The 16040-nt window shown below is 38.6% G+C and overlaps 2 protein-coding genes across 3 annotated transcripts; both read left to right on the forward strand.

Moving 5' to 3' along the window:
• The first annotated feature begins 210 nt into the window (after positions 1-210).
• Positions 211-2584, forward strand: LOC116006224 (inositol polyphosphate multikinase beta). Of its 2 annotated transcripts, none has more exons than XM_031246524.1 (2): positions 211-408; positions 1382-2584. In XM_031246524.1, the coding sequence occupies exon 2, from the start codon at positions 1409-1411 to the stop codon at positions 2303-2305; it is 897 nt and encodes a 298-aa protein (XP_031102384.1). In that variant the 5' UTR covers positions 211-408; positions 1382-1408; the 3' UTR covers positions 2306-2584. The 2 variants fall into 2 exon arrangements, with proteins under 2 accessions (XP_031102384.1, XP_031102392.1); XM_031246532.1 differs by lacking the exon at positions 211-408 and adding an exon at positions 513-641.
• Positions 2585-3503: 919 nt separating this feature from the next.
• Positions 3504-4512, forward strand: LOC116010588 (germin-like protein 11-1). The gene has a single exon (XM_031250068.1). The coding sequence runs from the start codon at positions 3544-3546 to the stop codon at positions 4252-4254; it is 711 nt and encodes a 236-aa protein (XP_031105928.1). The 5' UTR covers positions 3504-3543; the 3' UTR covers positions 4255-4512.
• The last annotated feature ends 11528 nt before the right edge of the window (positions 4513-16040 follow it).

Genomic DNA, 16040 nt, shown 5'->3' on the forward strand with positions numbered 1-16040 from the left:
ACTAAAATTGTTATTTTGCTAATAGTCGTGGGACTAAAATTGGTATTTGCTCGAACATTATATAATGATTTTTATAGGAAAAGTAATATGATTCTTAAACGAAATAAAGAGTAAATCTACGCAAAAAGGGATCAAACATTATGATTTAATGAATGCATCGAAATAAAAGAACAGAAAAAAAAGAAAAAAGAAAAAAAAGAACAAAAATAAAATAGCAAGCGATCTGCGAGAGAGAACTGAAAAGGATCAAAATTTAAATTTCACAAAGTTTGGGGAGCAAAACTTAGCATTTAGCCATGAGAATATCACAAATCCCGAGGCCGCAGCATCTATTCTATTGCTAAGAAAAGTCATTGGATGTTCCTTCCATCTGCTCTCAAAGTTTCCAAGCACAGCGCAGGCCCTCAGGTATTTTTAAATTTTTTATTTCATTTTTCATTCCCTAATTTTTGTTTTATTTCTCCTCTTTTTCCTCCTTGAATTGCTCTCAAAGTTTTCTTCTGGCATTCCATGGTGATCACAGCAGAAAGTTTTGTCAAAATTTTTTGAAAAAAAAAAAGCAAAAAATAATAATAATATAGTACTCCTCCGTAAAAGAAACGCAACTTTTTCGGGAAAGCTTCAACAAGTAGATCCACTGTGTAATTAAATATGCCAATGCAGTTTGTTTAATCTATTACTTTTGGTTGTTTAATCTATTACTTTTGGTTGTTTAATTTGTTTAATCTATAACTTTTGGCTCTTTAAAAATCAAAGCTTGAACTTTGCCATTACTTTATCCCAATGCCAGCAAGGTTTTTTTGCCTTTTAGGCTGATCTTGGGTTTATGCTTCGTGATTATTTTAATTTTCATCTGATTATTTGTTATCTGGATTTGGGTGATGAATGAAAGTTAAAAGAAGGGCGAAATGAATATTTTCCAGGGTTTGCTTGGGTATTTGTTGTCTAGATTTGGTAGGCTTCAGAAAAGGAAAATATTAAGATACATTATTTGCTCTTTTAAATCTTGAGATGAGCTTTGTTCTGTCTTTGTTTCAATAGGAAAAAGGTACTTTATGATGTTATCTATTTGTTTTTTGTGGTCTGCTTTAGCAAGTTAAATCCATACTTGTGTATTACTTTATTATGATCTTGGCTTCTTCTTTTAAGTTGTCATTTTCTATATTGGTGATTCTATTAGATTATAACAAGCTTTATATGCAGTTCTGATTTTGTCTTGGGGCTATGCTCTGAATTGATGTACTTTGTTTTGTTTTGTTTTGTTTGGAGAGTGGGGTGGGGGGTCAATGTGACTAATTAACCAATTATCATAGACTTTTTTGATAAACCTTGTATTCTATGGCATTCTGAGTTTGATTCTATTGTTTCTTTTGTTGTGAAGCCTTTCACCATCTGTGAGTGAGTGGACATGCTTAAGGTCCCTGAACATCAAGTTGCAGGACATCAAGCTGGGAATGGGAGGCTTGGACCCCTTGTAGATGATTCCGGGTTTTTCTACAAGCCTTTGCAGAGCGGTGACCGTGGGTCCCACGAGGTTGCATTTTATACATCCTTTTTTTCGAACGCTAGGATCCCGGATCACATATCCAAGTTCTTCCCAAAATTCCATGGCACCCAGCTTCTGGAGGCATCCGATGGCTCTGGCTTGTTACCTCATCTAGTTTTGGAAGATCTCACTCTTGGTCGAGCCAATCCGTCGATAATGGACATTAAGATTGGTTCAAGGACCTGGCCCCCACAGGAATCCGAGGACTACATCAATAAATGCTTGCAAAAGGATAGAGAAACATCTAGCATTACCTTAGGTTTCAGGTTATCGGGCTTGCAAGTCTATGGGAGCAAAGAAACAGGGTATTGGAAGCCTGGAAGGAAATCTGTTCAAAACCTTTCTGCAGCTGAAATCAGGTCAATTCTAAAAAAGTTTGTTTCTTCAAACACATTGGATGGTATGGATTTGAAGCCGGATTGCTCCTTTGCATCAACTGTTTACGGTGGATCCAATGGAATTTTGTCGCAGTTGCTGGATCTGAAAGCTTGGTTTGAGGATCAAACCATTTTCCATTTCTACTCGTGCTCAATTCTAATGATGTTCGATAAAGAACTCGCATTACAAGAAAACAGCCCGGGTGCAGTTATCAAGCTGATTGATTTCGCTCACGTTGTGGAAGGTGGAGGGGTCATTGATCATAATTTCCTCGGTGGGCTTTGCTCGTTGATAAAGTTCATTTCCGAGATTCTTACAACACCTGATGAGCATATTAATGAAGTTTCTTCAAATGATGCTAAGAACAGTGTTCCTGCTTGACTCAAACTCACTAATGAAATCTTTTAGTAGCCAAGTAGATTGCTAATCCTTTTATTCTGCTATTTTATCAATTGATGATTGAAGAAGTTTGAACTTCATGAATAATGGTGTCCTGCCATTAATTAAATAAAGTAACAGAAGATCCATCCTGCTAATTGGGACAAGGTTGGACTTAAATTTTCTGTTTGTACTCTTGCTTCCAAGAACAATCTGAACACTATTAAGTTTCTCATTTCCACTTTCTTTTGGCTTCTAAATGTCATTCTTGCTTGGCAGATATGGTAAATAGCAGATCTTACATTGTATTTTAACTTGTCCAATGGTATACTTTGAATGGTCATGAAGCATACTAAGGGTGTGGTTGGTTGGTGGATTTAGACATAAGGTATGGATATCAAAGTGATTGTTACTGTTTAGTTGATTGGTTTTAGAATACTTACTATGGGTTTGGAATATCTCATTAATTGGAAAACCCATACCCTAATGAAATAAGGGTTTCATTTCCCTTCCTCCTTTCTTCCTCAACTATTAATAATCATTCTCATTCCACCATACTACCAAACATGCAAAATACTTTCACCAAAACCCATTACCCTTACCAAGTATTTGATACGCATACCGATTCTGTTTCTCATGTGCGAACCAAACACACCCTAATTATTTCCTCCGTAGTTAACGAGACTTGACTGGAGTTATTTTTAATTCAATATATAAACAATGAAGAAAGAGTTAGTTTGACCAATGAATAATAAACAGAGAGACAAAATGAGATAAAAGGGGTAATATTTTCCATCTACTTTTGCACATTAAAATTTAAAATCTTTAATAGTCAAAATCAATTTGAGTTCAAGATTAAATAAAATAAAAATGAGTTAAAACAAGCTGTCCCAAACTTTACTTGCAAGACTAGCCAAAAAAAAAGAGTCCAAAATCCCTGCATTTGAACAATATTATTGGGAATTCTACATTGAGAAAAACATGTCCATAGGATAGAACAAGGACATCCTGCCTTCTAGAGAAGAGCAGCTCATCTTTCTTTCTAAGCATTGTGTTTCTTTCAAGCTTCAGCAAAATCCACTTAGGAATTTAGTGAAGTGGACTCCAAGCTTTAAATTATTACTTCACAACTATGCATACTTCAGAACCTTTATATATATGCTACCTCATCTGGTAGAGTAGATGAGTGTAATTGCACACACTTGAATTTGTCTGTTCAGAAAACATATATAGAAAATACTATGAGGGCCTCTGTTTTGTTTGGCATTGTCTTGATACTATGTGCATGCATTTGCAGCAAACTTATATGGGCAAAGGATGCAGATAATCTCCAGGATACCTGCCCAGCAGACACGGCTCGCAAAAACATCTTCGTAAATGGTTTTCCGTGCAAGAATCCAGCTGAGGTTATAGCTTCGGATTTCAAAAGTTCACTTTTGAGCAAGAAAGGCGACACGGACAACTTCCTGGGGTCTTCGACAAATATACTCACTGCTGCAAAGTTCCCGGGGCTCAACACTCTGGGCTTATCGGTTGCAAGGACGGACTTTGAAGTGGATGGCCTGGTGTTGCCTCATTCTAACCCGAGGGCTTCTGAGATGGTGTTTGTCAGCTCAGGCAGGGTGGTTGCCGGGTTCGTTGACACCAAAGGTAGAGTGTTCCAAAAGATTCTCAACGAAGGTGATGTTTTCGTGTTCCCTAGAGGGCTTCTGCACTATTTCTATAACATTGGCTTCGAGTTTGCCACGGTTTTCTCTGTTCTGAGCAGCCAGAACCCGGGCGTTGTGGGCATCTCGGATGCCCAGTTCACACCTGATAATGATTCAGATTCCATGAAAATGCTGATCAAGAAATTGAAGTCTCTTTCGAACTTGGATGTTGACCGGATTGATAACGCAACATTGCTTTCCTATGGCGACCTTCCCAGCAACCCATGGCATCTGCAAATTTGAAGCTACTTCAGTGATATCTGGCTGATTGGTTACTGAATTTATATATTATGGGGAATTCCAAACACCACATTTCAAATAAAATCTTCTCTTTCCTTTTCTAGTTACAATGTTTATCAAGTTATACATCACAATACTGAGTAATATATTAATGAATGCTTTCAACTCTAACAAATAAAGCACCTTTAGGGAATTATTCTTGACAGAAAAAAAATGTTGGGTGTGGGCAAAAAATTAAAGCAAATAAGATATTTTCTTTCAGCAGCAATTGATTGTGACTTGTGAGTAGAATTATTCAAACTCTGATCTCCTATTTTAGTTATCACACGATACACCTGAGCTAAATAGAACATATCAGCATGGTATAAACTTTACAAATGCAAGAATAATCGGCAAGACTAGGAACTGATCAAACTATATTCCACTACCTAATTCTTCGAGATACACAAATGAATTCATAATCTATTTAGAAATCAGGAAAGCAAACTCTTTCCCATGATTTATGCAGCTCCAACTTCAAATTATGTCACATTCTATTATTCTATTTTAGGCTTTTACTTGAGATGGAGCATATCGCTGAAGATAAAAAAAATTGATGTTGCTAGTTTCTATATGGTGGGGCAAGCATTGTCGTGGTTCCAGTGGATGCATAAGAACCAACAATTGTCCTCCTGGGGGTCGTTCACCACTGCCCTTGAATAGCGTTTTGGGCCATCGTCTTACGTGAACCACCATGCGACTCTTTTCAAGTTAACACAGAGAACCTCGGTGGCAGCTTACCAATTCGAGTTTGAATCCGTGAGCAATCGGGTTACTGACCTTCACCCTGCAGCGATGTTGGACTGCTTCATATTAGACCTGAAGCCGGTGATACAAAATGAGCTGGCCATTCACAAACCCGCCACCTTGTCTGACGCTATTGTGCTGGCCAAGTTAGTGGAAGACCGGTTCCGTGACCCCAGGGTCCAACAACCCAAACTCATCTCGTGGAGACTGACTGAGACGGAAACCGCCAATCCCCATCCTCCTCGCTGGGTAGACTCAGCTCCCCTATTGCCACTTCCACTGCCCCCTAGCCAGGGTAATCCCTCCCAAACGCCATTGCCCATCCGGAGGTTGACATCAGCAGAACTCCACGCTCGCCGAGCCTAGGGGTGCTTTAATTGTGATGAAAGATTTTGGCCGGGCCACCGGTGTCAAACGAAACCTTTCTTGTTGCTTTTGGCTGATGACCCAGACGATGGTGGCGCTGACAGTGCGACCTTCGAGGCATGTGACAAAGATATCGATGCTGAATGTGACGACACGATGGCGGAACCTGTACGCGAAATCTCATTGCATGCCTTGGAAGGGACCTAAGGTCCCCGCACATTCCGGTTAGCCGCCAACATTAAAGGCGAGACTTTGCTGTACTGATTGATACCGACAACTCCCACAACTACATTCAACCACGTTTGGCGAATTACCTACATCTTGCGGTGGATAACACGACCAGCTTCCCAATGGCAGTTGGGAACGAAGAACGCATTTAGAGCAAGGGAACATGCAAAAGCGTTCTCTTCACAATGCAGGGCGCACCATTTGAGGCGGACTTCCATGTGTTAGAGTTCTCAAGCGCCAATGCGGTTCTAGGAGTGCAATGGCTGGAAGGTCTTGGGCGAGTTGTTACGGACCACAAAGCTTTGACCATGGAGTTTGAGCACCAAGGGAGACTGGTAAAGCTTGTGAGGACCTAGACGCCTCTGGCTTTTGCAGTTTCTTGTCACTAACTAATCCGCTTACATCACACCAATGCCATTGTTGAAAGCTTTCTAGTCACCTCCACGCCTACAACCCCAGCAGAAATTAACCCCACCATACAAACCCTCGATAAGTTTCAGGATGTTTTTGACACACCAACCAGACTACTACCCTATAGACCTTTGGACCACCGTATTAACCTTCTGCCAAACTCTCAGCCCGTGAACGTAAAGCCATATCCATACCCCCACTTCCAGAAAGACGAAATAGAATGACTGGTACAAGAAATGTTGCGCGAACAAGTCATTCAGCCATCCACTAGCCCGTTCTCGTCGTCGGTCTTGTTGGTCCGAAAGAAAGACGGAACATGGAGATTTTGTGTGGACTACAAGGCCTTCAATACCATCACCGTTAAAGACCAGTTCCCTATGCTCACGGTGGACGAGTTGCTGGACGAACTACATGGGGCGATCATTTTCTCCAAACTGGATTTACTTAGTGGGTATTTTCAAATCCGGGTCCATCCACCGGACGTCCCAAAGACTGCGTTTCGTACTTATGAAGAACACTACGAATTTCTTGTAATGCCTTTCGGACTTACTAATGTGCCCGCGACATTCCAGTCAACCATGAATTCTGTATTCCACCCGTACCTGCGCAAATTTGTTTTGGTGTTTATAGATGACATTCTCATCTATAGCCGTTCCCTCGCTGAACATATTCAACATCTCCGGCTAATTTTGGAGATATTTCGGCACCACCGGCTATACGCGAAACTCTCGAAGTGCAGTTTTGGCCAACAATAGCTTGAGTACTTGGGACACTTAGTGTCGGCCGACGGTGTGTATGTCGATCCAACTAAGATACAGGCCATATTGGATTGGCCCACGCCAACAATAGTGACCAGGGTGCGAGGATTTCTCAGGCTTACAGGGTACTACCGGCGATTCGTTAAGGGCTACGCGACTATTGCTGGTCCTCTGACGGAATTATTGAAAAAAGGAGGACTCACATGGGGAGCAGCAATAGAGGACTCATTCCAACGACTTAGAAGGGCTATAACCGTCGTCCCAGTCCTTCGGCTACCAAACTTTGAGATGCCCTTTATGCTAGAAACGATGCTTCTAGAAATGCGGTGGGCACGATCCTCACTCAAGAAGGACACCCAATTGCCTATTTTAGTAGGAAACTTCCCCCGCGGTATCGCACAACCTCCGCTTATAGTCGTGAGATGTATGCGATCACGGCGGCTGTTCAGCGTTGGAGACCTTACCTGTTGGGACGAAGCTTTTCTATTGTGACTGATCACAAGAGTTTAAAACAACTAATAACCCAAGCCATTCAGACTCTGGAGCAACAAAGGTGGCTATCAAAATTGTTGGGTTTTGAGCTCACCATTGAATACCGGGCAGGTGTTGCAAACGGTGGCCCGGATGCGTTGTCACGGTGGACTAGCGAGGCTGTGGCCAATTTTGATGAGCATTTCAGTCACAACAATGACCTTTTTGTCCGAAATTAAGGAGGCATTAAGCAAGGTCCCGTTCGCCCAGGATACAATAAAGTCTCTTTACATGGGTGATAAGGTTGACTCGGGTTTCTCTTGGTGACACAACGTGCTGTACTTCCACGAAAAAATCTATGTTCCGGCTGCACAAGACTTACGACAACGGATATTGGAAATATTCCATGGCTCGTTGTTGGGGGGACATTCGGGCGAACACAAAACCTATAACCGCCTAGCCGTAACCTTCTACTGGCCCACGATGCGTAGAGACACCAAGCAACATGTTCAACATTATACGATTTGTCAACAAATTAAGCCAGAAAACTTTTTTCCCAAAAGGACTCCTGCAGCCGTTGCCGGTTCCTGCGCAGATTTGGGAAAACATCTCCATGGACTTTATCACGGCCTTGCCATTGTCGGGAGGGAAAACAATCGTTTGAGTGATTGTAGATCGACTGTCTAAGTATAGCCATTTTTGTGCTTTACCTGACGCTTGACAGCTCCACGGTTGGCCGAATATTTCATCCAAGAATATGTGCGACTTCACGATTTCCCTCGGTCAATTGTGTTCGACCGCTACCCTTTGTTCATCAGTACATTTTGGAGAGAGTTTTTCCGATTGCAAGGCACCGCCCTAAAACCAAGCACTACTTACCATCCCCAAACCGACGGCCAAACTGAAGTGATCAATAGGTGTCTTGAGATGTATCTCCGTGCCTATGTAAGTGATAATCCCACTTGTTGGGTGCGCACCCTACCTTGGGCGGAATACTGGTACAACACTAGCTTACATAGTTCTACGAGTCTCTCCTCCTTCCACGTTGTGACGGACGGTCACCACCACCACTGGTCGGTTATATGAGCGAAAACACCCTTATCTACTCGCTTCATACTGCTCTCTTGGATAGGGATACTCTGCTAGCCACACTCAAACTCAACTTATAGCGAGCTCGGGAGAGAATGACTATGCAGGCAAATCGTCATCGCCGTTACAAGGAATTCCAAGTGGATGACTGGTATACGTTAAACTCTAACCTTATTGACAGAGGGCAGTGGCTCTTCGCAAAAATCACAAATTGGCTCAACGTTACTTTGGCCCATATCGAATTTTGGAACGTGTAGGTAAAGTCGCATACCGGTTATCCTTACCCGACAGTGCTTCCATTCACCGGTGTTCCATGTGTCCCGCCTCAAGTTCTGTCCGAACCCGTCAGGTGCCACGCCGTCTCACCCTCCCTTGACAGCCGCACAGTTCCCCATCCCATTCCGAATCCTTCGTCATCGTTATGTGAAGGAACACCAAAAAAAAATAAGCAGGTTCTGGTCCAGTGGTCATACTCCACTCCCTTAGAAGCTATATGGGAATACTAGGAGCCGTTTCATGCGACCTATCCACACATCAGCCTTGAGGACAAGGCTGTCTTTGATGGAGAGGGTAATGTTATGAACTACGTGGAGGACTTGCGAACTAAGAGGGTAGTAAAGCCACCTGTCAAGTTACAAGACTACATATGTGCCTAAGTTTCTGGACTTCTGACAATGTCTCATTCTTCCTTTATTTTATTGTGGTTAGCAATAATGTAGGCAGCTTTGTAGGGAATGCTACTGTCTATTGTTGTTCATATTCTACGTATAAATAAGCAACAAAGCGTGAAGGGAGATCATCCTGGTTTTGTTAGAGAACTCTTCCTCCTGACTCTAGTATCTTTGTCTCCCTCAATTTTCTTTTCCGGAGGCCTTCCATCCTCGAATTTGGAACAAAACCCATAAGAGTAAGCTTGCATCCTAACACACATGGCATCACAGCGGCCGTTGCCAAGCATGCGGAGGGCTTGAGCGTACTCCTGGTCGTCGTCCTTGAAGACGAGCTCTCTCTTCTCATCATCGGCTTCGTTATTCCCTCTCTTCCTGTTCTTATTCTAGACTCAGAGCTTAGAGGGAAAAATCTGGGAATAATCACAGAATATGAACTCAGTAAAGGTATATATTTGCTTTTCACTACTTTTTTTTTTCCGTTGGGTGCGATTTAATTAAATATACACAGTATGGAAATTGATTTCTTTGTTAGGGTTAGGTAATTGTCTGTAAATGCTTATACCATTTAATACATAATATGAAATTTGTTTACCAGGTTTTCAATGTCTTTCTTGGTTCCAGACAAAAAATCTCTTTAAAATTGTCCAAAAAGGCAATTTTCATCACATGCAGTAAGTTTTATTTTGTTTCCTACCAAAATTTTAGAATTTAAATACTACCATCAATACCCTAACTCCTATTGCAGATCTATGTACCTAAAACTAAGAAGAAGAAACTGAGCTAAAAATGACCACGTAAAAGATAGGTGTTAATGAAGAATTCCCGAAGTCTCAATACTCTTGGAAAAAGAGGAATAAGATAGTTCTTCTCATGAGAATATGAGATAAGTAAACTTTAGATTAATACTTGTTTTACTCTACATATATGAATAATTTCTTATTTCTAGATAATTATTATGACTTCATTTACTTGATTACATGTACATTGATTTTTTTTTTCAATTTAAAAAATATTATGAGATTGCAGAAAATTAAAACTTACAATGAAAAAATTCTAAACAAATGATCAAAATAACCCTTATGAACCTAAGTTTATTCTGCAACTGCAATGTAAACAAAAATACCCAAAAACCAAAAAAATAATAGGAGAAAACATTAATATAAATTGCAAGAATATAAAATATCCAATCACATAATAAACCCTTAACTATGTTAAGGATTTTTTATTTTTACATCAGAAGCGGAGGGGGGCACCCCAGCACATTACGTATGCTCCACCACTCTTCGCGCCCAGGTGACATGCGCCAAATCATCGAAGTAGACCTCCTCACCAACAATGGGACACACCTCAAGGATTCGTCGGCTACCATCCTGACAAGCACCAAGCGACGCCAAACAATCCGCTACTCTATTCTGCTCCCTATATATCACCCTCAAATCAATTCTCCAAGCTCTGTTGAGCCATTCATGAGCTTCGCTAATAATGTGTGCCAACGGTCCACGAATCATAGAAGACTCTCGCATCCACTGGACTATGTTAAGGATTTTAAATAGTCTATCCTATAATATTATTTTTAAAAGAAAACAAATTGTCTTAAAATCTCAAACTACATCGTCAGTTGTCACTCCAACTTGATATCTAAAGTAATTTTCTTTGAAGAGGCCTTGCTTGAGGAGAACTCATCCTTTGAAGTACCAATTAAGCCCATGGGACTTTCAGCCTCCTCTTCAGAAAACAAATCCTGTAAAAACAATATATTATTAAAATAATATAATTGAATACATAAATTTGAATTCATATATGTAAAAAGTTGGCTAAAAATGAACCTCTTCTGATTCAAGACAGTCTTTGGACTTCACCACATATACTAAAATCAACAACAAAAAGTTAGGCAGAAAATAACTAAAAAAAGTGTGGATTTTAATTTCCAAAAATTGGTAAAATTTTAATTTTTGAAAAAATAAACGAAAATAAATTAGAAGTATACAATAAGTTTGAATTTACCTTTCCCTAAACTCAATTATTTCAGGAATATCTTCATTAATAAATAATTGAGTGACATCATATGTACTTGAAGTTTTAGTTTCCCCAACTATTGAAAATAATGTAAGAATCAAAATTATGATTGAAATAGGCAAAATATCTTATATTAAAACAAAGAATAAAACTCTATATATGATATAAAAAGGCATGACACACTTACTAATTACTATTGAAACAGTTTTTTACCTTACAGAATTGCATCAAAATAATGACATGATCCGTGTCACTTTTTTTTGTACCAAGAGTCTACCTTATGCACATGCTCATCCCAGACCATGTATTTCATTTCCTCACCACTACAAAAAAAAAAAAAAAAAAAAAAAAAAAAAAAAAAGTACAAAATTTATATACACACACACACACACACACACACACACATATATATATATACATATATAACCAGTTTAGGATTAAAATAAGAATGTTAAATCTACAAAATACCTTGCATCCTCTATAAGAAAGTCAATTAGTCTAGAAGACATTCCACCAACAACCTTTTCTATAGGAGAATAAATTTCCACTACCCTTCCAATAACATCTAACAAAATAGTAACTATAACTAATTAAAACACATAAATTGAAAACAATTATCAAAACAGAAAAGGAATATTAGGAAAAAAATGATTATTTACCAATAAGTTCCTTGTCATCAATCTTCTCCAATGATTTCAAAGACTGAAAAGTTCCAAACGAAACATATACCTAAGAAAATTGAGATTTTTGTACTCCTTGACAATCATAGAGTAGTTAAACTTGATCATAAATTTGTTCTTGCTGATCTTATAAGTATAAAAATTTGTAATGACCAGAAATTTTTTTAGACAATAGACTTTGCCTTCAACGAACTACTTCTGAAATTTAACATGTTCGCGGGGAATATGAGCATGTAAAACATTCCCCTGCAATTAGAAAAACAAAAACAGTATTATATAACTTACATTGGTAACAAATTACATTGATATATGATAATATTATCTGCTGTTATTGATAATGGGGACTGCATTTTCTCAAGCTCGATAATCACCTTCTGATCATGGAAGACATTTTTACAACTTCCCTGCCACTACGTTCTCGAACTTCATAAGAACGAATACATCTGACTTTAAAAGCACAAGTTGTTTTCATGGGTGTTATCTCACTGGCTAGAATGTAGACATGAGGCATATTCTATTTGATATAGGATTTCACAAAGTGTTTGAAGTGAATTAGGATTCCTGGACTGTATTTGAACTGAACTTAATCTCCTTTTATAAGCCATAATGTAGTGTTCTATTCTTAATGCATTTAAATTTAATTAATGATTATATTAATGCCCATGTTCAGATACCTTAGGAACATGATCTTTAATACAAATAATTCATTTGAATAGCCAATCAGCTGTCACAATTAATATTACAATTAGCGCATAAAACTCAACAGGCTTGAATCAAAATGACGCAGTTTTGTGTGGTAGGAATTGGAGCCAATTTTTTGTGGCCAAAACATTTTGCTTTATTTTGTGTGTGTGTGTGTGTGTGTGTGTGTGTGTGTGTGTGTGTGTGTGTGTGTGTGTGTGAAGGGTTCAGGTGAGAAGAAAGCTGCAGGTGAGAAGTGAGATGGAATCTCAGCCCTAGATCAAAAACAATTTTTCCACCTATGAACTTCAACAATGTGCACTGTAAGGCACAACAATGTGCACTGGAAGAAGGGACAATGTGCATTGGAATGCAAAAAATGCGCACTGGAGGCACAAAGATGTTAAACAATTATTGAAAAACAAACCATCATAAATAATAAAAAAATAAATAATATTCAACTCAGTTTAGTAATTAGTGATCAAGATTAATTGATCTTATTAAAAAAAGTTCATCATCTAGAATTTAAAAAAAATGCTCTGGAATGTGCGGTTGGGTGTCTCCCGTTTGGTTGTGCGGTTAAATATGAGCCATTGATCTTGCTTAAATCAACATCCAGGATTACCAAAATTTAAAAAAAAAAAAAAAAAAAACACGGTGGCAATTTGGTAATTTTTGCATTTATATCAAAATTTAAGGTGCGTTTTTTTCTTCTTAAGGTGCGTATTTTTGTGCTTAAGGTGCATGGTTTTGTACTTAAGGTGTGTGGTTTTTGGTGCTTAAGGTGCGTGGTTTTTGTACTTAAGGTGCGTGATTTTTGTACTTAAGGTGCGTGATTGTTTTGCTTAAGGTGGGTGGTTTTTTGCTTAAGGTGAGTAGTTGTTGAAACAAACACATATAAACAATAGATAAATACAAAAAGAAGAAATAGGACCCAAGTTAGGGATATTACTCTATTGATGCTTTAACACTTAAGGTTGGGGGAAGAACATTTTACCTAGGGTCATGAGGCAAATACAAATAAATCGTAGTCAAAATAAGGATTAGAACAAGGATTGCCCCACTTCCGTGGTGTATCAACCCAAGTTCTTAAAGAACAAAATCTATTTAAGCCTCAATTTACCCCTATTCCATAAAAGGGAAATTGAGTTTTAGATTGAGAAGGCTCAAGTCTTCAATCAAATTCCCATTGAGATGAAAGACTTTCTAAACACAAACAACAATTGCTACGTATCAACTGTTGCAAGATAGATTAAAGACCCAACTCAAACTCAAGAACCCTAGGTAGGGTTCTTCCCCTTTTTCACAATAATCACAACTTTAGCATCAAAATAGATAATACAACCCTAACTCAAGCCCATAAACTAACTACTCATGATTAAATAACATAAAGAACACAAAAGCACAAGTAATAAGCATAAATCTTGCAAAAGAAAAGAGATAAGGGAAAGAAAGTTTCTCAATTGAAATGGGTGGTAGAATCTTGAAATCTAAGCTTCAAATCAAAGATTACAAGCTCTAAAAGTGTTAAAAACATAGATCTAAGCCTAAGCTAATCTAAAAATATGAAAGGAAGTGAATGAGAGTGTCTAGGGTTCAACCATGGGTCAAAACCATGTAAAATGAGTGAAAAACGAGCTTAAATAATGGTAGAGCACAGAGGGATGCCCTCAAGGACGGTCGCCCCTGAGGTAGTACGCAACTTCCAGTGAGTGCTGAAATAGAGGGACGACTAGGCAGACGGGCGTACGCGAGGGGGTACGCCACCTGCTTCGTTTTTGAGATCTTGGACGGGTTGAGGGATGGGCGTACGCAAGGGGGTACAAACATTCATGTGAGCACAAAAAATGGCTTGAATTTGCGTACTCCTAGAGGGACGGACGTATGCATGGGGGTACGACTTCCCTAGATTTTCCTCCATCTTAATAGCTTCATTGGCCTCCATTTGACTCTAATGCTCACCAAAATGCATGAAAATGCTCATCTTTGCTTCCAATGCTTTCCAACTCATACTCCTTGCAAAATAACACAAATAAGTAGTAATTCTCATGAAATTTGGAATGATCTATAAACAAAATGACTTAGTGAAAGGGGGGAAAATATAGACAAATATGCACTTATCAACTTTCCAACACTTAAATCTTTTCTTGTTCTCAAGCAAAGACAAGAAATAAATCACCATCCTAGCAAAGAAATTGATCATAATCCCACGTTGCACAACCTTTCAAACCACAATCCAACTTGCTACAACACAATCACTTTAGATTGGCTCACAAGTTCCATTCTCAAGCCAATAACCAAGCACCAAAACCATTAAAGTGTGTGAGAATCTAGTGTGCACAAATGCTAAGTTGAGATTATGCAAAACTTGGCTTTTAATGAGATCCCATAGGCTTGCCCTTCATACTCCCACTAGCTCATCTCTAAGAATGCATGCTAAGATCAAATAGGTCTCTTATTAGGCTTGTAATGGGGCTAAGGGTGAATGACTAACAAAGAAGGGGTATGGAAAATAAACAAAAGAGAGCATTTCATACTTATTCACAATTTGGGCTAGAAGAGATATGACGACTATGAACAAAGGAGCAATTTACAATTTAGAACAAAGTAACACTCTAATGTAGTGAGGGTTGAGTACAACTTTCAAAAAGGACAAGAACCAATTTCAAACTTTTATTCGTCTTTCTTTTCTTTTCATTTTTCTCTTTTCATCATTTTTTTTTCAATACTTTTTCTCAACATCATCTTTTTCATTTTCTTGAATTTTCAAATTAACCAACAAACTTATTCTCAAGACACCCACACTTAGACCAAATTATCAAGATGATTGCTAACAAAACAAGCTCCAATAAAGATCTCTTCCATGAAAAAGAACAAATGTTATATTCTCTCAAGGGTGAAGGGAAACATTTTGGCTAAGGTTAAGGGTTAAATGACAAGGGTTAACATAAGAAAAACAAACACAATGAATGGTTTAACTGCGTAGCACTTATTGAACAAACACAAGGCTCAACGGGGACAACTAGGGGTAAACATATGTGTAAAAGGTAGGCTTAAAGGTTTGGGCTAAACAAAAATGACCTAAATCATTTCAAAACATGCAAATCTTAGACTTCACTTGGAGAGTAATGAGACAAGTTCTAGCAAAACAACAATCACTAGAATCTCACATAAGCCTTCACTAGCAATGCACAACACACTAGCTCAAGAATTGATTCAATTATTAAGTGGTTAACAAGGCTATTGACAAGAGAATAGATCAATCATGTAACCCCTTGGCTCATTAATCACAAGTTGAATTGCAACAAGTTCCACCAAAACAAACCACAAACCAACAAAGAGGGAGTGTCACAACTTCAAGCAAGGAAAAGTAATTTACCAAATATTATGCACAACGAGTCATCCAAGCAAAGTTTCAAAAAGTTCAAAAATTTCCCAATTTTTGTCCTCCCCCCACACTTAGAAATTACATCGTCCTCGGTTTAAAAGAAAATAAAGCACAAAGGGGAAAGGGTAGCACAATAAGTACAAGGAGCAAAATCTTTACTATCTACACCAAGTAAAGCACTATACACAATTTAAAGAAAATAGAGAAGGTAGATAAGACTCCCCTAATGAATCCCTTACGCACA

The sequence above is a fragment of the Ipomoea triloba genome, chromosome 2 (genome assembly GCF_003576645.1).
Source record: "Ipomoea triloba cultivar NCNSP0323 chromosome 2, ASM357664v1".
Taxonomy (NCBI): domain Eukaryota; kingdom Viridiplantae; phylum Streptophyta; class Magnoliopsida; order Solanales; family Convolvulaceae; genus Ipomoea; species Ipomoea triloba.